Source organism: Notolepis coatsorum, assembly GCF_963971535.1.
Source record: "Notolepis coatsorum genome assembly, chromosome: 5".
In the NCBI taxonomy this organism is placed as follows: domain Eukaryota; kingdom Metazoa; phylum Chordata; class Actinopteri; order Aulopiformes; family Paralepididae; genus Notolepis; species Notolepis coatsorum.
In genome coordinates, this window is record NC_140169.1 from 80289497 (window position 1) to 80308313 (window position 18817).

The 18817-nt window shown below is 42.6% G+C and overlaps 1 protein-coding gene across 1 annotated transcript in view; it reads right to left on the reverse strand.

Moving 5' to 3' along the window:
• Positions 1 to 415: 415 nt before the first annotated feature.
• The window catches only part of LOC311229059 (low density lipoprotein receptor adapter protein 1), a 262157-nt gene continuing 243755 nt past the window's right edge, over positions 416 to 18817 (reverse strand). Inside the window, exons 8-10 of the mRNA XM_084315069.1 lie at positions 15377 to 15411; positions 8690 to 8727; positions 416 to 526 (exon numbers count right to left, since the gene is read on the reverse strand). Coding sequence (XP_084171195.1) covers positions 8691 to 8727; positions 15377 to 15411 — 72 coding nt within the window. The 3' untranslated portion in view covers positions 416 to 526; position 8690. The remainder of the gene's footprint in view (positions 527 to 8689; positions 8728 to 15376; positions 15412 to 18817) is intronic.

Here is an 18817-nt window from a genome sequence, read left to right on the forward strand (position 1 = left end):
AATGTTCAGAATGCCCTTTTGTCTTTCCATGCTAGGAGAGACAATGGTCGCTATGTGCAAAACAAGTTGTTATGTGTTGATATATGACCCATATTTCAATAAAAATGTAATACTGTACGTTTATGTTTTATTAGTGGATCCTGTACACAAGTCACAGTGGAACAGTGATATAATGCTTCTCCAACGTTACCACTGCCCATAAGTTTCAGGCATTTTCTTTCAAAAGTGGTTACCAACGGTTACAGGAAGCCATGTTGGAAGAAACAGAACTTTACAGAACATTCTGTGCAAAGCCAAAGGGGCCGTAGGCTCAAGCCCTCGGAACCCCCCTCTGGCGCGCTGGTGTCAGGGAAGGTTCTCGGATGTTGTGTTGGTTTGTGGAGACTTGTGGTGCCACGTGTTGGACAGCCTCTGTCGGGTGTTTCAGTCGGAGTCGGGACTCAGAGACGAGAGATCCTCAAAGACCACCTCCTGGGGACTCACAGCTCCATCGTCAGAGACCGGGTCGGAGCGGGACTCTGCCAGTCTGCGTGTGTGTGTGTGTGTGTGTGTGTGTGTGTGTGTGTGTGTGTGTGTGTGTGTGTGTGTGTGTGTGTGTGTGTGTGTGTGTGTGTGTGTGTGTGTGTGTGTGTGTGTGTGTGTGTGTGTGTGTGTGTGTGTGTGTGTGTGTGTGTGTGTGTGTGTGTGTGTGTGTGTGTGTGTGTGTGTGTGTGTGTGTGTGTGTGAGAGAGACATAGAGGGGGGAGAGGGAGGGAGGGAGGGGGAGAGAGAGACACAGACAGACAGACAGACAGACAGACAGACAGACAGACAGACAGACAGACAGACAGACAGACAGACAGACAGACAGACAGACAGACAGACAGACAGACAGACAGACAGACAGACAGACAGACAGACAGACAGACAGACAGACAGACAGACAGAGGGAGAGAGAGAGAGAGAATACATATTGTAAAACACAGTAGGTATATACTCCATTAGGGCGGGCCATACTTTTTTTTTTTTTGGAAAATCAATCGAGTGGGGTGTCTAAAATACGTGTTTTTTTGTGGGGAATTCAAATATGGGATTATTTTTCTAATCGGATAACTCCTACCTACATTGTTTTGGATTTCAAAATGGCCGATTTGACCATTTTTCACCCCTTGGCCATACATGGATGCCAACATGAATCTGAAGGAAATCCTAACATGCAAGGTGTCTAAATGATGTGTTTCTTAATGGGGAATTCAAATATGAGGTCATTTTTGGGATAGGATAACTCTAACCTGCATAATTTTGGATTTCAAAATGGCCGATTTTACCATTTTTCACCCCTTGGCCATACATGGATGCCAACATGAATCTGAACATTAACTGTTGCTGCAGCAAAGACAAAAAGATTCCTGTGAAAGATATTGCCTACATCAAGGGACAGAGGGAAAAGGTTGGAAGTAAAGGACCACACCAAATGGCTGGAGCTGATCTGCCTGAGCACAAGAGACAGGTGAAAACATTGGAAAGGCAGGGGATGGAAAAAGAAGGCAGAGAAAAGGAGAAGGGGCAAAGAAGAAAGCTTTGCAGCAGCAGACAAGGTTGCCAGGAAGGATTTTGAGAGCTTCCTTACAGTCCCTGAAGTTGAGCTCATTCCTGAAACTGACCCTGCAGCTTCAGCAAAGCTACGGAAAAATTATGATGAGATTCCAAACATCGCCCTTGCTAGTGTAAGGTATGGCATAGGTCTAAGGCCAACTGCAGCTATAGCAACTGCAGCTCTGATTGATGCAGGACTCATCTTAGAAGATGACACAAGTAAAGTGATTGATAAGAACAAGGTTAAGAGAGCACAAGAAAAGTTGATGCAAGAGCTGGGGGAAGAGTTTGAGGAGAAGTGAGGAGAAGTGCAGGGAAGAGGGGGGGATCTCCTGTATCCTCTTTGATGGGCGGATTGACATGACCAATGTGATGATGGAAGCTGAGGGCAGTGACCAATATTTTCCTGCAAAGATCAAGGAAGAACACTATAGTGTTGCTAGTGAGCCTGGCAGCAACTATCTGTTCCACTTTACACCAGAGAAAGCAACTAAAGAGGAGTCCCATGCAGAGAGGATTGCTAAGGTCCTGTTTGCCTGGCTGAAAGAGAGAGGTTCTGATAAGACCTTGTGGGCCATTGGAGGAGACTCGACCAATGTCAACACTGGAGTGAAGGCAGGTGTAATGCGGAAGCTGGAGCTGCACCTGGGGAGAAAGCTGGTCTGGTTGGTGTGCAACCTGCACACTGGTGAACTTCCACTGCGCCGTCTCATTGTTGAAGTTGATGGGGCTACTCTGTCAGACAACAAATTGTCTGGGCCAATAGGACAGCTCCTTGATTCTGTTACAGACTTGGAGATCAATCCTAACTTCACCAGGATCTTTCTTGGCCCTCCGCTGATCAAGCTGCCTGAGAAGATCATTCAAGATCTCTCAACTGATCAACACTATGGCTATAAGCTGGTCTGTGCAATCAGGGATGGAGTGCTTTCTGCAAGGCTGGCTCTGCTGGAGATTGGACCGGTAAACCACAGCCGCTGGCTCACCACAGCAAACAGGCTCCTCAGGCTCTGGGTGTCAAAGCATCAACTTAAAAGAAAGAACCTGAATAATCTACAATGCATTGTGGAATTCATCATTGGAGTGTATTATCCATGTTGGTTCAACATGAAGGTCAAGCACTCCTGGATCGAAGGGCCTAGGCACATCCTGTTTCAGCTGGACTGCCTCAAGTCTCAGAGGAAGGAGGTGCTGGATGTTGTGATGCCAACTGTGAGAAGATCTGCTTGGTATGCCCACAGTGAAGCCATCCTCCAAACACTGCTGTGCTCTGAGGATCAAAAAGAGAGAATTGAGGGGGTGGAGAGAATCCTGGCCATCAGGGGAGAGGGGGATCCAGACACTCAGCTGGGAGACTCCTGTGTCAGGATCAGAAGAACACCTCACATCAATAGTGACGCTTCCAGCATTGGTGGCTTAATCAGCTGGTCAGAAGATGTGTCAGAGCCACCTCTCACCTGCTCCCTAAGCACCTCCGAGGTGAAGAACTTCATCAACACCCCCATGGAGGTTCTCGACTGGCCTTGCCACACACAAAGCATCGAGAGGGTTGTTAAAATGGTGACTGAGGCCTCTGCTAAGTACTTTTCATAAGAAAAAAGGGATGGAGGGATCAGGGCTCAGGAGACCAGCAGGAGGCTGATGTCCAAGAATGAATCCAAGCAGGACTTGTGCAACCTGATCAAATTTAAGAAGATAGATGATTGATGGAGCCCCATGGATTTTCTCAATAGGCTACATTGAGACGTTTGTTAAAATGGTTACAGAGGTTTCTGCTGAGTAGTTCTGGAAAGAGCTCACCTATTTATGGCTGACGTTGACTTTAAGTTTGTGTTTGTAGGTTGGTGGCTAAAGCAGTACAGTAGGAGATCTTGCCATCCAAGAATGAGTCCAATCAAGATATTGGAACCTGGCAAAGTTCAAGAAGTCAGGAAATCGAGATTTAGCACTTAGGTGTTTGTGTGCATTACAAATACAATTTATTATTGTTAGTATTATTATTATTGATCTTTGGAGTTGTATCCAGTTATATACAGTTCACTTGTTAATAAATTTGATGGCTTTGTCATTATAAATGATTTCCCATATATTTTTTATCTTTGCAATTTTGTAATACAATACCAATGGGTTCAAATGGTAAAATCAGCCATTTTGAAATCCAAGATTATGCAGGTTATATTTATCCTATCCCAAAAATGACCTCATATTTGAATTCCCCATTAAGAAACACATCATTTAGACATATTGCATGTTAGGAATTCCTTCAGATTCATGTTATCATCCATGTATGGCCAAGGGGTGAAAAATGGTAAAATCGGCCATTTTGAAATCCAAAATGATGTAGGTTAGAGGTATCCTATCCCAAAAATGAACTCATATTTGAATTCCCCATTAAGAAACACATCATTTAGACACCTTGCATGTTAGGATTTCCTTAAGATTCATGTTGGCATCCATGTATGGCCAAGGGGTGAAAAATGGTCAAATCGGCCATTTTGAAATCCAAAACAATGTAGGTAGGAGTTATCCGATTGTAAAAATAATCCCATATTTGAATTCCCCACAAAAAAACACGTATTTTAGACACCCCACTCGATTGATTTTCCAAAAAAAAAAAATATGGCCCGCCCTAATACTCCATGCCCCTGTATACACCACACTGTGGTTCCCTGCTTCTCCTAAGTAGTAGTTAGGACAGGTCAAATGCAAAAGACAAATCTTCCCAAGGAGATTAATAAAGTATAACTTAAAACTTCAGAGGTTATGCGGCGGGAGGGGTCATATATTTCTTCATGCCATCAAGATGGTTTGCATAAAAAGCACAAGAAACACTGAGGTCAATGGAAGCAGAGAGAATGAGAGAAGACAGGAGACAATGGGCGAGAGGGAAAGAGGCAGAGTTCTGTTGGAGTGGAATGACAAGCAGCAGCAGAGAAAGTTAAAGAGAGAGAGAGAAAGAGAGGAAAGTGAAAGAGAGCTAGAGAGAGAGCGATAGAGAGCGTGAAAGAGAGCTAGAGAGAAAGAAAGAGAGGAGAGTGAAAGAGAGAGAGAGAGAGAGAGAGAGAGAGAGAGAGAGAGAGAGTGAAAGAGAGAGAGAGAGACAGCAGTTCTGAAGGCAACATGATCAACAGGCATCATGTCCACGATCAGAAGCATGCACACACACACACACACACACACACACACACACACACACACACACACACACACACACACACACACACACACACACACACACACACACACACACACACACACACACACACACACACACACACACACACACACACACACACACACACACACACACACACACACACACACACACACACACACACACACACACACACACACACACACACACACACACACACACACACACACACACACACACACACACACACACACACACACACACACACACACACACACACACACACACACACACACACACACACACACACACACACACACACACACACACACACACACACACACACACACACACACACACACACACACACACACACACACACACACACACACACACACACACACACACACACACACACACACACACACACACACACACACACACACACACACACACACACATACTGAGACAACAGCCGCTGTCAAAACCATTGGCCACACAGACAGACAGAAAGCCAATGGAGCTAACTTGTTGTTCTCCATGAGACCAGAAAGCAATGGGCTGCTGTGGAAAATAATGGTTCTGGTATCAGAGAGAGTGTGACAAGCGTTAAATCAAAACAACAACATGATACGAACACACTCTGTGCTCGTTCTCATCACTTTAATCACAGCGTGACGATAAACCACAGTGCTGAATTATTACCCCGGCTCTGATTGATGGTAATAATTACTATAATGACTAGAATTCATTTTGAACGGCGTTTGAACTTTTTAAGTGGAACTTTGACGGCAAAACAATGCTGATTTATTTTGCATGTAATTTCACAGTTTTGCACGCGTCAGTTATTGTGCTCGGCCGGTTATTGTCGAGTTAATGAGTTTGAATATGTCCTCCGGCGATGTCATGAGAGGATACTGAATCCTTGTATTTTGCTAATTACAGCTCAATGAAATTATGTGAATGAAGAAATTGTGATATGCATAAAAAAATTTCATTGAGCTGTAATTAACCTCTTAACCCTTTTTACTGCGACAATACACAGGAGGTTAACCCTTTCATTGCCACACAACAGCCGGTTAACCCTTCCACTGAGAAGTCGTGTGGCAGTGAAAGGGTTAACTGGCACCGACTCGGCCCCGGGAAGTGGATTTCGAATTAACCCCTATTTGTTGCCGTCGCCGTTTCAGGCGACAAAATCCATTCAGCGCTTCGAGTTACATGCCGATATGTGAGGCGTGCGCCAAAGTACATGGCACCGTTTTTTTCCCTTCCGAATACCACCCGCGACTCCCGAGGCTCTAGCTCCGTCAATCATTTGGCGATCTCGAAAATTATTGGACATATTGAAATGCCTGAATAACTGTCAAAGTAAATGAATGTATGCAATCAGCATTGCTTTTCGGCGAAGTGTCCCTTTAAACTCTTGTTTTACCACGATCCCAATCAATACCAGTTAATTGATGCTAATGGTGTTCCAACGGTCAGGGTTCAGTGTTTCACAGCCGCATACTTGACTTGGAATAAATCATGAGTTTATCATCGTCTGAAAAATACTGACAGTGCTGTTTACGGTCATCTGACCTGCCTGACTCTCATCGGTCATCACTGACCCCCAGACGGCAGCAGTACCTTCACCTTCGCCCTTTGACCCCACAACTGTAGTACTGTAGCAATGCAATAGGGCTGATGGGCGATATGGCCAAAATATGATATGACAATATATGTTCATGGTATAACGGTAGTTGACAGTATTTAGTGCAAAAGTACACATTGTAATGTGCATACATCTTTTTGATGTCTTGTATTTATCTTACAGTACATTTGGCCAAGGTGCTACTTTATCCATCACAGATTCTTTATAATACTACTGCAATGCAGTTTTTATATGTATTGGAGGTGCTATACGTAGATAGCACTAGAGCACCAGCACGTCATTTATCCAATCAGGTGCATTCCACGTGGGGAAATGGGAAGTAGGGAGAGGATACATGCAACATTTAAACAACAACTTTCATTTTGGACCCACACATCTTTTTTTCAATGATAAATGAATGAATCAATAATGTTTGGGGAAAAGCAATACTTTTATTATCCCACACCTTTCTAGAAGTTCTGTGGGTGTATTCTTAAAAAAAAAAAAAAGGACAAAAATAAATAATATACATACATATATGGTTGATGAGAGTAAAAAGCAAAAATGCATACCTTTGCAATGGCCCCTCCTCCCTCAGCCCTGAACCCAACCTGCTGGGTGACCCGAGGGAAGCACCTGGGCCCTCATTCATCAACGTGTCTTACGCACAGATATGTGCTTACCCTGTGCGTACGACCATTTCTAAGCAAATAGTGGGATTCATCAATTTCAACTTGAACTTGACTTCGTGCTTATGTGTACGCACAGCTCGGAGCACACTTAGCTGATGCCCAGTGGTAGAATATATTATTACAACAAGGAAATTAGCTTCTGTGCATTAGTTTCAACACTGGCATGTTCTGTATGAACCGTAATTCATTATAGTTCATTGTAAAATAGCAACAGTAGTGTAATTATGGTCAAAACCCTATAAATAGCATTTGGAATAATAGATCTTTCTCTCAGAATGAATGCAGCATGGTTTATATAGCGTTATCGGAATATACGGGGTGTACTGACTGACTGCGCTCCGCGTAGCTCAACTTGTTATTATTTTGCGCACAGACCGCAGAAACACGGGAACGTTTTGATTATATTTAAAAGGCTTTACGTTAAACGAAACAAGTGGAATTTCGAAGCTGTAAGCAGAATACAAGTCATATGAACACCCACGATATAGTGTTCTTCCCCCTTTTTACTGTATAAGAAAGAATAAAAACGCATTGCAATGACACCAGATAGTGGACAGACTATGTATATGATGGGATTCAAGTTTGTGTTTTTGTTGATCATAGGCATGCTGTCAGAGTATGATATCTTAATCAAACATTCTAGAACATTTGTCGTCACAGATCATGTCCTAATAGAACATAGGCTATGGCATGGTCCATTGTGATATTGTGTAGACTGTTATTACTGTACCGGTACCACCCATTGTGACAACAGCCTTGTGAGTCCCGCACACAAACATGATGGAATTCAAGTTCATGTATTGAAAGGCAGGCTACATCATACATGCAGTGAGATTCATTGTTCTTGTATATGCTCTCGTATTATTGTTTATATAGGCTACCCAATACTGACATCAAAATAGATTGTAGTATGCCTCTAGAAATCATATGCAGCAGGTAGAAAATTGACGGAAAATCCATCGCGATTTGGAATAAAATTGAGGAGAACTTTAATCCCTGGGTATTAATCAAACAACACGGGAAAAGGCAGTCATATTACAGCACGGTCTTTATTAGTGTTTGCGCTGCCCATGCAGCAATGGTTAATAGATATCATATCCGACATCACCGTTCTCATAACACGCTTCCCTCGGCTTAGTCCATTTTTCCACATTTCATGGGGGTATTCCATTACCGTATATGGTTAATCGGGGCGGTTCTGGTATGCAAATACTTAAAACAGTGCACGAGCTCAAACGTACGATCAAAGTCATATTTATCAAGACAGGTGTGCGTAGAACCTGTGTACGCACGTGTGATGAATCCCGTTTTTTTCGTGCGTGCACTGATTCTAGATTCTGTGCTTACGTGTGGAAATAGAACATATTCTACGCCACGTTGATGAATGAGGGGCCAGGACTTTCTGAATTCTAAGAAGAGGATGGGTCAGCGTTGTCATAGAAACAGTTGTCTCCCTGCTGAATAACCTCTGTGAGAACATCAGGGGCTGTGAGACCCATCCTCTTATTACAATCCTAGACTGGTATGTATAGCGTTTTATGGCAGGTGTGATAGTGATTCCAAAAACACACAAAGTCTCATGCCACACACACACACACTGTAACCGTTAAAAAAAAACAATGCACCTCTCACCTCACTTACCAATGTCCATCTCCTCTACCTCCATATTTCTGTATGCCAGGCACAAGAGACAAAAGGGATGACAGCTATGACAAGGTAACACACATGCGGCATATTACAGATCTACTCCTAGAATAGTTAGATTTCATCACTTCAAAAGCCCAGTTTTTCTAAAAACAATAGGGCTTTTGAGGTGATGAAATCACTGTGCCCAGGCAGCATTGGTTCGGCTAATAGTTCAGAGTCATCTGCTTAGAAAAAACGAAAATGTCGAATTCTTTTTTCTTTTCTTTTTTCACGTGGTAAATACACAGGTCACAACATGTTTACAGGAATGTAGATGAATAGATGAATAGAAATACTTTTATTATCCCGTGGGAAATTTGACACTGCAAATCGCTCAACATTTAAACATTTAGACAGAACAGGTCACGAATTAGAATAATAAAACAAATCAAATCAAGTTGCCTAGGATAAGAGTAGAATAAAAATGGAATAAAATATACAGTAAATCAATACAGTAAAAATATACTGAGAGGCATCATAGCAGCATGGGGGAAGGGGGGGGGTACAGGTAGTAAAAACAACACAAGCAGTGTAAACAAATAGGTCAATATAATTTACTATCTAACTACTGTAACTGAAATATATATTCACAGTATTCACAGTGTCACATAAGGTGCAGTATGCATCAGGTAGTGTTATAATTTACTATCTAACTAACTGCGAGTAGCACTCTGCGAGTAGCACTCTGACAGAAACATGTCCAGTAGTGTCTAGCGATGTCTGAGTCTATACATATTAGAGGGAAAACTGTGAATTTGATAAATGTTTCACCATGGAAGGGATAGGTAGGCTATACTGTAGATTGACAGTCTGAACATTTTCCTCCCTTTTTCGTCTCCTTTCTTGTAATATATGTAACAAGTGCCTTGTTGCCTTGTATGGATAATTGCACCCCATCACAAAATATATTCCACTAATAATCCTTAACGTTTTATTTTATTGCTTTGGTTTTATTTTATTGCTTTCGTATTATTAATTGGCACTTTTGGGAGCTAAGTCTTTTATTTTGAAATCGGCACCTCCCTTCCGGAGCATGCATATTGTCTGGTTCCTGTTTAATGTGCCAGTGTCTCCGTGGATTGAGACAGGTGAGGTCTAGCTCCATGTTCAATAATAGATTTCAATCTAAAAGTTGTTAAATATTGTATATTATATTCCTAAACTGTGAAACGAGTTTGTAATGTAACTCATGTTGATAATGTGTACTTGTGCAGTTGTTTTGCGGGAGGTTTGACTGCGTTAGGGAACTTGATGAATGCACTTTAAGCTAGCATGAGTGGGGGGTCAACACACAGCACGTGGGCTGGTAACAGGCTAATGGACGTCACGTCTTTTCTCAACCGTAGCTCGTGCTGCAGAGCGTCATGACTGTGTCCCTAATGCTGCTGCATTTTGTGCCTTTGTAACCAAACAGGCTGAAAATAAATACAACCAACAGTCTCCCTGTCTGTCATCTTTAACACAACGCCGTCTAAGTACACCGGTCACACTTGGTGCCGATAGACCCGGATGCCCTGGGTGGAGTGAGTTTAGGGGGGTGAGTGTAACGGAGGTACCGCATGTCTATCCACAGTCACGATGGACTTGTATAGTGAAGTGGCTGTGGACGGTAAGCGGTACTGCAAGTAAACTCACTCCCCAGAGACATCCAGAGCCATTAGCAAGAAGTGAATTCACCTCTTGGTACAGTGGTCTGTGAGGCCGCCCGCGGCACGGGAGACCGGGGTTCAACTCCCACTCAGGGCGGTCCCTTAACAGGGGTTGAATCGAAACACAATGCAGAGTGAGATCACACCGGTTACAGTACATATATTTAAAACAAAGCAGCAGGCTCAAACAGGAGAGCAATGGGAACTATACGGAAGCGTATTGCTGCCACATCAGAAATACTGTATAACGTGAAATGTTTATTGTTATAACAAGATGTTTTTCTCGTAATAGCAATATATTTTCACGTTATTACGACGTACAAACTTTATATTTATAACAAGAAACTGTTCTTGTTATAACAATATACTATTTATCACCTTATAGCGTGAAACATTTTATGTTTTAACGAACTTATTGTTTTAACATAAAATGTGTTCATGTTATAATGTGATAACTTATTATATTGTTATAACAAGACAAGTTTGTTTGTTATAATGTGATAATGTGTAGCAGAGAGAGCGGTTAGCCTGATCAATTGGAGCTCAGAATAACAGCTAAACAAACAGAGTGGGCCAATCTGTCTCAAGGTGATTGATCACGGTCCACAAATGGGCCTTTGGCTGTTCTCTGTTCATTTGCTATTGAAGGGACAGAATAAATGGCATGGGCCCTTTGTCATCGGTGTGTGTGTGTGTGTGTGTGTGTGTGTGTGTGTGCGTGTGTGTGTGTGTGCGTGTGTGTGTGTGTGTGTGTGTGTGTGTGTGTGTGTGTGTGTGTGTGTGTGTGTGTGTGTGTGTGTGTGTGTGTGTGTGTGTGTGTGTGTGTGTGTGTGTGTGTGAAATTGGATCTTGCTGTGAATGTTTTATCTGTATTTTATTGTGATGTTCTTTTTTATGTTGAAACGTTCTGCTGCATTGCTTGGCCAGATCGCTCTTGAAAAAGAGATTTTAATCTCAATGATGCTTATGTGGTTAAATAAAGGATTTGATTGATTGATTGTGTGTGTATGCGTGTGCGTGTGTGTGTGTGTGTGTGTGTGTGTGTGTGTGTGTGTGTGTGTGTGTGTGTGTGTGTGTGTGTGTGTGTGTGTGTGTGTGTGTGTGTGTGTATGTGTGAGAGAGAGAGAAAGGGGGATAATGTATAACTACAAGTCAACTACAAGGTCTTGATCAAAACACGTGGTGTTCAGTACAATACAGACACATTTACATAGTGAAACTCTTTGAACAACAATATTAGGTAAGTAGCATAATTCCCTGATGGGAAACAAACACCTCTAGATGTGTACAGAGAGATGACAGAATGTCCACAGAGAAGACTGGCCAGCAGCCCTTTAAAGAGCAAATCCACCCTAAAATAGATCCCACGTATCATTCCTATGGTGATTATACGAAGCTATCGAAACTAATTTGACATTGAATCGATGTGTTTGTTCAAATTCTACACGTATAGTTGCTTTAAATTACATGATCAGTTTCTCAACAATTCCTCACTTTTACCTACAGTGTATAATGTCATATGTTTTCCACACAGTATGTCCGCTATAATCCCAGTTATGGATTCTCAGGTGTACACGCTACATTTTGAGAACTAAACATCCTAAAGACAATGTAATATACCAAATGGTTAACCCTTTCACTGTGACAATACAGAAGGTTAACCCGTTCACTGCCACACGGTTAACCGGCTGTCGTGTGGCAGTGAAAGGGTTAACCTTCTGTAGTGTGGTAGTGAAAGGGTTTAAAAAAAAAACTCAATACTTTAGTATCCATTGGTCAGTTTAAATCTACACAAACAATTTCACCTCAGTCTGCAGTTATATTCATCAATTAAAATGGTTTAATTGATTGACTTTTCTGTTTCTCTACATTTTAGTAGTTTTAGCTGGGTACCCAGCTAGCTAATTCGCAAGGACCATTTTGCGAATGAGCTAGCTACTAGCTGAGGCAAAATTTGGTGTAAAGCCTATGGGACAAAGCCGGCTAGTTAACTAGCTAAGACATGTGCTACCTAGCTAGCTGGGTACCCAGCTAGCTGACACATTTGCAACCTTGGTAGTGAGCTAGCTCATTCGCAAATGTGTCTTTGTGAATGAACTAGCTGGGTACCCAGCTAGCTAGGTCATGTTTGCGAATGAGCTAGTTGGGTACCCAGCTAGTTCATTTGCAAAATTGTCCTTGTGAATGAGCTAGCTAGGTACCCAGCTAGTTCATTTGCAAAGACACATTAGCTAGCTGGGTACCCAGCTAGCTAGGTCATCTTTGCGAATGAGCTACTTGGGTACCCAGCTAGCTCATTCACAAAATGGTCCTTGCGAATGAGCTAGCTGGTTAACGAACTAGCTCATTCACAAAATGTGTCCTTGCGAATGAGCTAGCTGGTTAACGAACTAGCTCATTCACAAATGTGTCCTTGCGAATGAGCTAGTTCGTTAATGAACTAGCTCATCCTCTGTCCTCACCATCCGCCCCCAAACACCCTCCACCCCCAAACACCCTCTGCTCTGCCCCAAAACAGTCCTCCGTTCCACGCCCAAACACCCTCCGCCGCCAAACACCATCAGCTAGCTGGTTAACCAACTAGCTCATTCACAAAATGGTCCTTGCGAATGAGCTAGCTAGCTACCCAGCTAGTTGATTCGCAAGGACAACCTAGCTAGCTGGGTAACCAGCTAGCTCATTCGCAAAGACATATCTGCAACCTAGGTAGTGAGCTAGCTCATTCGCAAATGTGTCTTTGTGAATGAACTAGCTGGGTACCCAGCTAGCTAGGTCATTTTTTGCGAATGAGCTAGTTGGGTACCCAGCTAGTTCATTCGCAAAATTGTCCTTGTGAATGAGCTAGCTAGGTCCCCAGCTAGCTAGAAAACGGGAATAAATGTTAAAACGGCTTGCCATACTAGTAGTATAGTGGTAACAATAGTAGTAGTAGTAGTAGTAGTAGTAGTAGTAGTAGTAGTAGTAGTAGTAGTAGTAGTAGTAGTAGTAGTAGTAGTAGTAGTAGTCGTAATAATAGTATAGTACAGGTATGAATATAGGAGTGAGTGACCTTGTCTTTATTCAACATTGAATAATGCATCATCATAACATCCACATAGAAACAGACACACTGAAATATCTGAAATATTTGAAACTATCTCAAATAGTATTGAGATCCCAATCAGCCCGACTGCCATAACTGCTTGCTTTGGTGTCTCTATTTCCCCTACTACTCTGTCTCTGCCACGATATAAAGCTGACCTGGTGGCATTTGTTACTCCCCTGGCTAGACGTCTCATTTTACTGCATTGGAAGTCACCCACTCCTCCATCTCACTCTATGTGGCTCAGGGATATTTTGCACTTCCTTAAGATGGAGAAAATAAGGTGTGTCATAAGGGGTTCTACAGCTAGATTTTATAAAACATGGGGTCGTTTCTTTACCTATGTTGGGGAACAAGGTTCAATCGACCCCCCCATAAATAATGCTCACTCCTAGCCTAGCACAGTCCAGTCGATTGACCTATCTACATGTGCAAATGTAACCGATGTCTACCTTCTCACTTAAAAAAAAAAAATAATGTGTTCCATTCCTCTATTCCTGCTGTACAGTGCTTGTCCTGAGTGTACATATCTGTTTAATTGACTGTATGTCCAAAACAATATCTATATTTATTTTGTGGTGTACTCTCTTTAGTCTATATATTCAACAGACCTATACTTTGACTACTTATACGTAGCCATGTGCAATATGTATATTATTTACATTCAACAGACCTATATTTTGTCTATTTATACATAGCTTTGTGCAATAGGTATATTGTTTATCCAACAGACTTATTTTGACTACTTATATGTAGATATGTGCAATACGTCTGGCACAGGGGAGGAAACTAACTTTTTGGCTTACCAGCCAACTGGCGAGTATCTGATTCTTTTTACCAGCCAAACAGATTTTTTACCAGACAAAAAAAATCGCTAATTGTGATAATTACTTCTTTGTATGTCAAGCCGCGTCAATGTTGTGTATGCATCTGGGTAGGCACACTGTGCCTTTAAGACAGCACGGTGGTCTTACGACAGTGCTGTGAAGTACCGTCAAGTGTTGTGGTAACGTCAGTTGGGTTGGTGTGCTGTTGACGTTGTGCACAGTGCACTGGTTGAGCTAGCCCCTTTCGTGACTGCGATGTGCAAGCCAGGGGCTTTTGAGCATGAAATAAAATGTTTAACCTTACGTCGTAGTCCGGTGCTTTTTTGGAAACATTATAGTCATAACAGATATACACCTAGCTGGCTGCTTTGAGCACACAGGGCTAACGTTAGCTAAAACGCTAACTAGAAGCTAACCACTGTATACAGTTCCAGTAGACAACATTACACCTCTGTGATTTAAATGTGTCCTTAGTAACTTATACTCGATGGTTGTACTAGGGTTGGATGCAGTTCCCCGTTGGTCAGTCTGTCTGTTTTCCATCTTCTGCTGTGTTTAACGTTATCTGTTTGCGAGTGCTCCTGATGGCTAGCCTAGTAGTACCGCGGGACTTTTATTATTATATGTCCGCGGGTTGGCCAGTACTGCGCAAACGTTTATTAAACATTATATGTCCGCGCGTGGTCTTGTGCAGTGCTCCCGTGGCACTGTCAACTAAAGCGAACACTCAGAAGACGCGCACCGTTTGCCAGTGCAGTGATTGCAGAATGTTTTATTTTTTTGTATACTCGCCAGACTGGCGAGTGGTCTTCATGAATCACTCGCCAAACGTAAAAAATACTCGCATTTGGCGAGTAAAGTGGCCTAATTTCCTCCCCTGGTCTGGCATATATGTGTACAATTTGACCTTGTGCTCATCTCATATTGCAACGAAAAAACTTCAATAAACAAAGTTTTGAAAAAAAAAAAACAGACACACACACACACACACACACACACACACACACACACACACACACACACACACACACACACACACACACACACACACACACACACTCGCTGCATACATTACCTTGAGAACGCATCATCAAGGCCATCCTCTGCATCCTGTTGAGACACAAACACGGTGAATCAATACACCTACTGGCATCACTGTGAACTACAAGCCTGTCTCAGAGATACACTGTTCTGCATCTCTGCACATCACTGTGAACAATAATAATAATAATAATAATAATAATAATAATAATAATAATAATAATAATAATAATAATAATAATAATAATAATAATAATAATAATAATAATAATAATAATAATAATAATAATAATAATAATAATAATAATAATAATAATAATAATAGATTTAATTTGTAATGCGCTTTACAGTTGCGGGGCAACTCTCAGAGCGCTACAGTTAAAGGAACTTAAAAGCTAGCGAGAATAAAGGAAAGAAAGAATAGAAAAATAGGCAAGACTAAAACATAAAATAACATAGAGAAACATAGAATAATAAAACTGATAAAAGAAATTGGTAAAAGAACATAAAATGTGTGGAGCAAAAAATTTGATAAAAGGTCAACAGAAGGTTCTACTAAAAAGGTGGGTTTTGAGGCCTTTCTTAAAAACATCCACAGTCTGTGGTGCTCTCAGGTAGTCAGGGAGAGCATTCCACAGACTGGGAGCGGAGGAGCAAAAAGCCCGATCTCCCATAGTGCAGAGATTGGTCCTTGGGCGCTGGAGGAGGTTTGCCTGGCCAGAGCGGAGATGTCGAGAGGAGGAGTGAGGGGTGATGAGTTCTTTGAGGTATAGGGGGGCGTTTCCGTAGAGGCATTTGTGGGTGAGCAGGGAGACTTTGAACTCAATCCTGAGTGAGACAGGGAGCCAGTGAAGGGACTTGAAGATGGGGGTGATGTGGTGGTATTTCCGCACTCTCATCAGGATACACTGTTCTGCATCTCTGCACATCACTGTGAACTACAAGCCTGTCTCAGAGATACACTGTTCTGCACATCTACCAGACCATCCGCTACTGTGTTCCATTGTAATCAATCAATCGGCAAGTAAATTAATTCATGAGCCACAAATAAATTGCAGATGGGTCCAATTATATTTATTTCTGATGAAGACCTCTCATTTCTATCTGTATATCAATACCACAGTCAATAATCAGACGCCGTTAGATGATTTATGAAAGACGCAGTCGATCTAACGCGCTGGAAATGGTAACTACAGATGAGGTACTCAAAAAACTGAGCGCCCTCCAACCTAACAAGGCCACTGGCCATGACAATATCCCCTCCAAATTCCTCAGAGACTCAGCAGCCGCCATCACCCCAGTCATCACACACATAATAAACCTCTCCATAAAACAGGGACACGTCCCCAAGGACTTCAAAATTGCGAGAGTAACACCCCTGCACAAAAATGGCAGCAAATTAGAACCAGGCAACTACCGCCCTGTTTCTATCCTTACATCCATCTCGAAAGTCATGGAAAAAATAGTATACGAGCTTCTCAGTTACAGTGGGTGACAATATTGTCACAAGGAAAGATGAAATTACCTACCTGGGTTCCATCCTAGAGGCTAATCTTTCCTGTGACAAAATGGCATCCAATGTAATAAAAAAAGTCAACCAACGAACTCGATTCTTGTACCGGATCTCCTCTCTGGTAAACAAGAATACCCTGAAGACTCTGGCAGGAGCACTCATTCAAGGGTACTACGACTATGCTTGCACCTCATGGTACCAAAGCACCTCAAAGGCACTAAAAAACAAATTACAAACATCTCAAAACAAACTAGTCAGACTACTGCTTGACCTGACTCCTAGAACCCACCTCACCCCTGCCCACTTTGACAACCTAGGATGGCTTAGAGTAGACGACAGAGTACAGCAACTTGCAATGGGCCTGGTCTACAAGATACACTACACGACCAAGGTACCCATGTACATGTCAAAATACTTCCCAAAGATCAGTGAATACCACGATCACAACACCAGAGGGAGCTCCACAAATCATGTTAAACCCAGATTCGGCTCAAACAAGCGACTAAACACGTTTCGCAATTATGCCACATCAATGTGGAGCGCCCAACCAAAGCTGTAAAGGAATGTGAATCACTACCCACTTTCAAAAACACTCTCAAAGAACACCTACGGGAGACTGCAATTCGAAACTGGCCCCTACAAATGTCCTAACCCAGTTGTACCTAAATCTAAAGACCCAGGAGATGATCGTGGACTACAGGAGGAAGAAGACAGACATACAGCCCCTGTATATCGACGGGGGATGTGTGGAGAGAGTCTCGGTCATCAAGTTCCTGGGTGTCCACCTGGAGGATGACCTGACCTGGAGAATCAACACCACGGCGATAGTGAAAAAGGCACAGCAGAGACTCTACTTCCTGAGAGTACTGAGAAACTACCACCTCAGACAAGACCTGCTTGTGTCTTTTTACCGCTGCTCCGTGGAAAGCATCCTCACCTACTGCATAAATGTGTGGTTCCTCAGCTGCACAGCCGCAGAGAGGAAGGCGCTCCAGAGGGTCGTCAACTAGGCCCAGAAGATCATCGGCTGCCCCCTCCCCTCACTGGAGGGACTATACAACTCCCGCTGCCTCAAAAAAGCAGTAAAAATACTGAAGGACCCACACCACCCGGGCAACAAGCACCTCGTGCGGCTGCGCTCGGGCAGGCGTTTCAGCGTCATGCCCACCCGGACAAACAGACTGAAGTTTAGTTTTTATCCCAGGGCCATATGTGCACTAAACTCAGCTAAATTTTAAAACAACAGTCTCCTTGCACCCCCCCCCCCCCCACGCACACGCACACACACACACAACATTAAGAGATAGTGCAATTATATTTTATACCCCCCTGTTTTATTAATGTTATTTACGCCCCACCCCTGTTTTTATATTTAACACTGTGTTTAGGACTGTTATTATTTTTTTACTAGCACTTCGGGTTGCATTTTTAAATTTCGTTGTAACAACTGTAACAATGACAATAAAGATCTATTCTATTCTTCTATTCTATTCTATTCTACAGTAAATGACCAAGTATGGCTTTGTCAGTATTCCAATGTACAGTGTACAGTGTCCCCCCCCCCCCACCAACCCCCCCCCCCCCCCCACCTCCAATGTACAGTCGTCGTCCCCCCACCACCCCCCACCCCCCCCACCCAACCCCACCCCACCTACCCAACCTCCTCCAATGTACAGTTTCTACGTCAAATGTATATACACTCTTTTCTGGACACTTTTTGTATCACAAACAGTACTGTATTTGCAAATCTGGTATGTCATAAATGTACAGATGTAGCAGTACTGTCTATCTGTATGTTGTGTGTGTCATATATGTCATGATGAATTGAAAATAGGGGACCCTGATGTAAACAAGACGAAAGTCTTTCTCTGGTCTGCATCCCCTTAACAATTGTATGTATTGAGCTGTACTGTACTGTACCCATTCTGCAATCTGTTAATAAAGTTTTCAATCAATCAATCA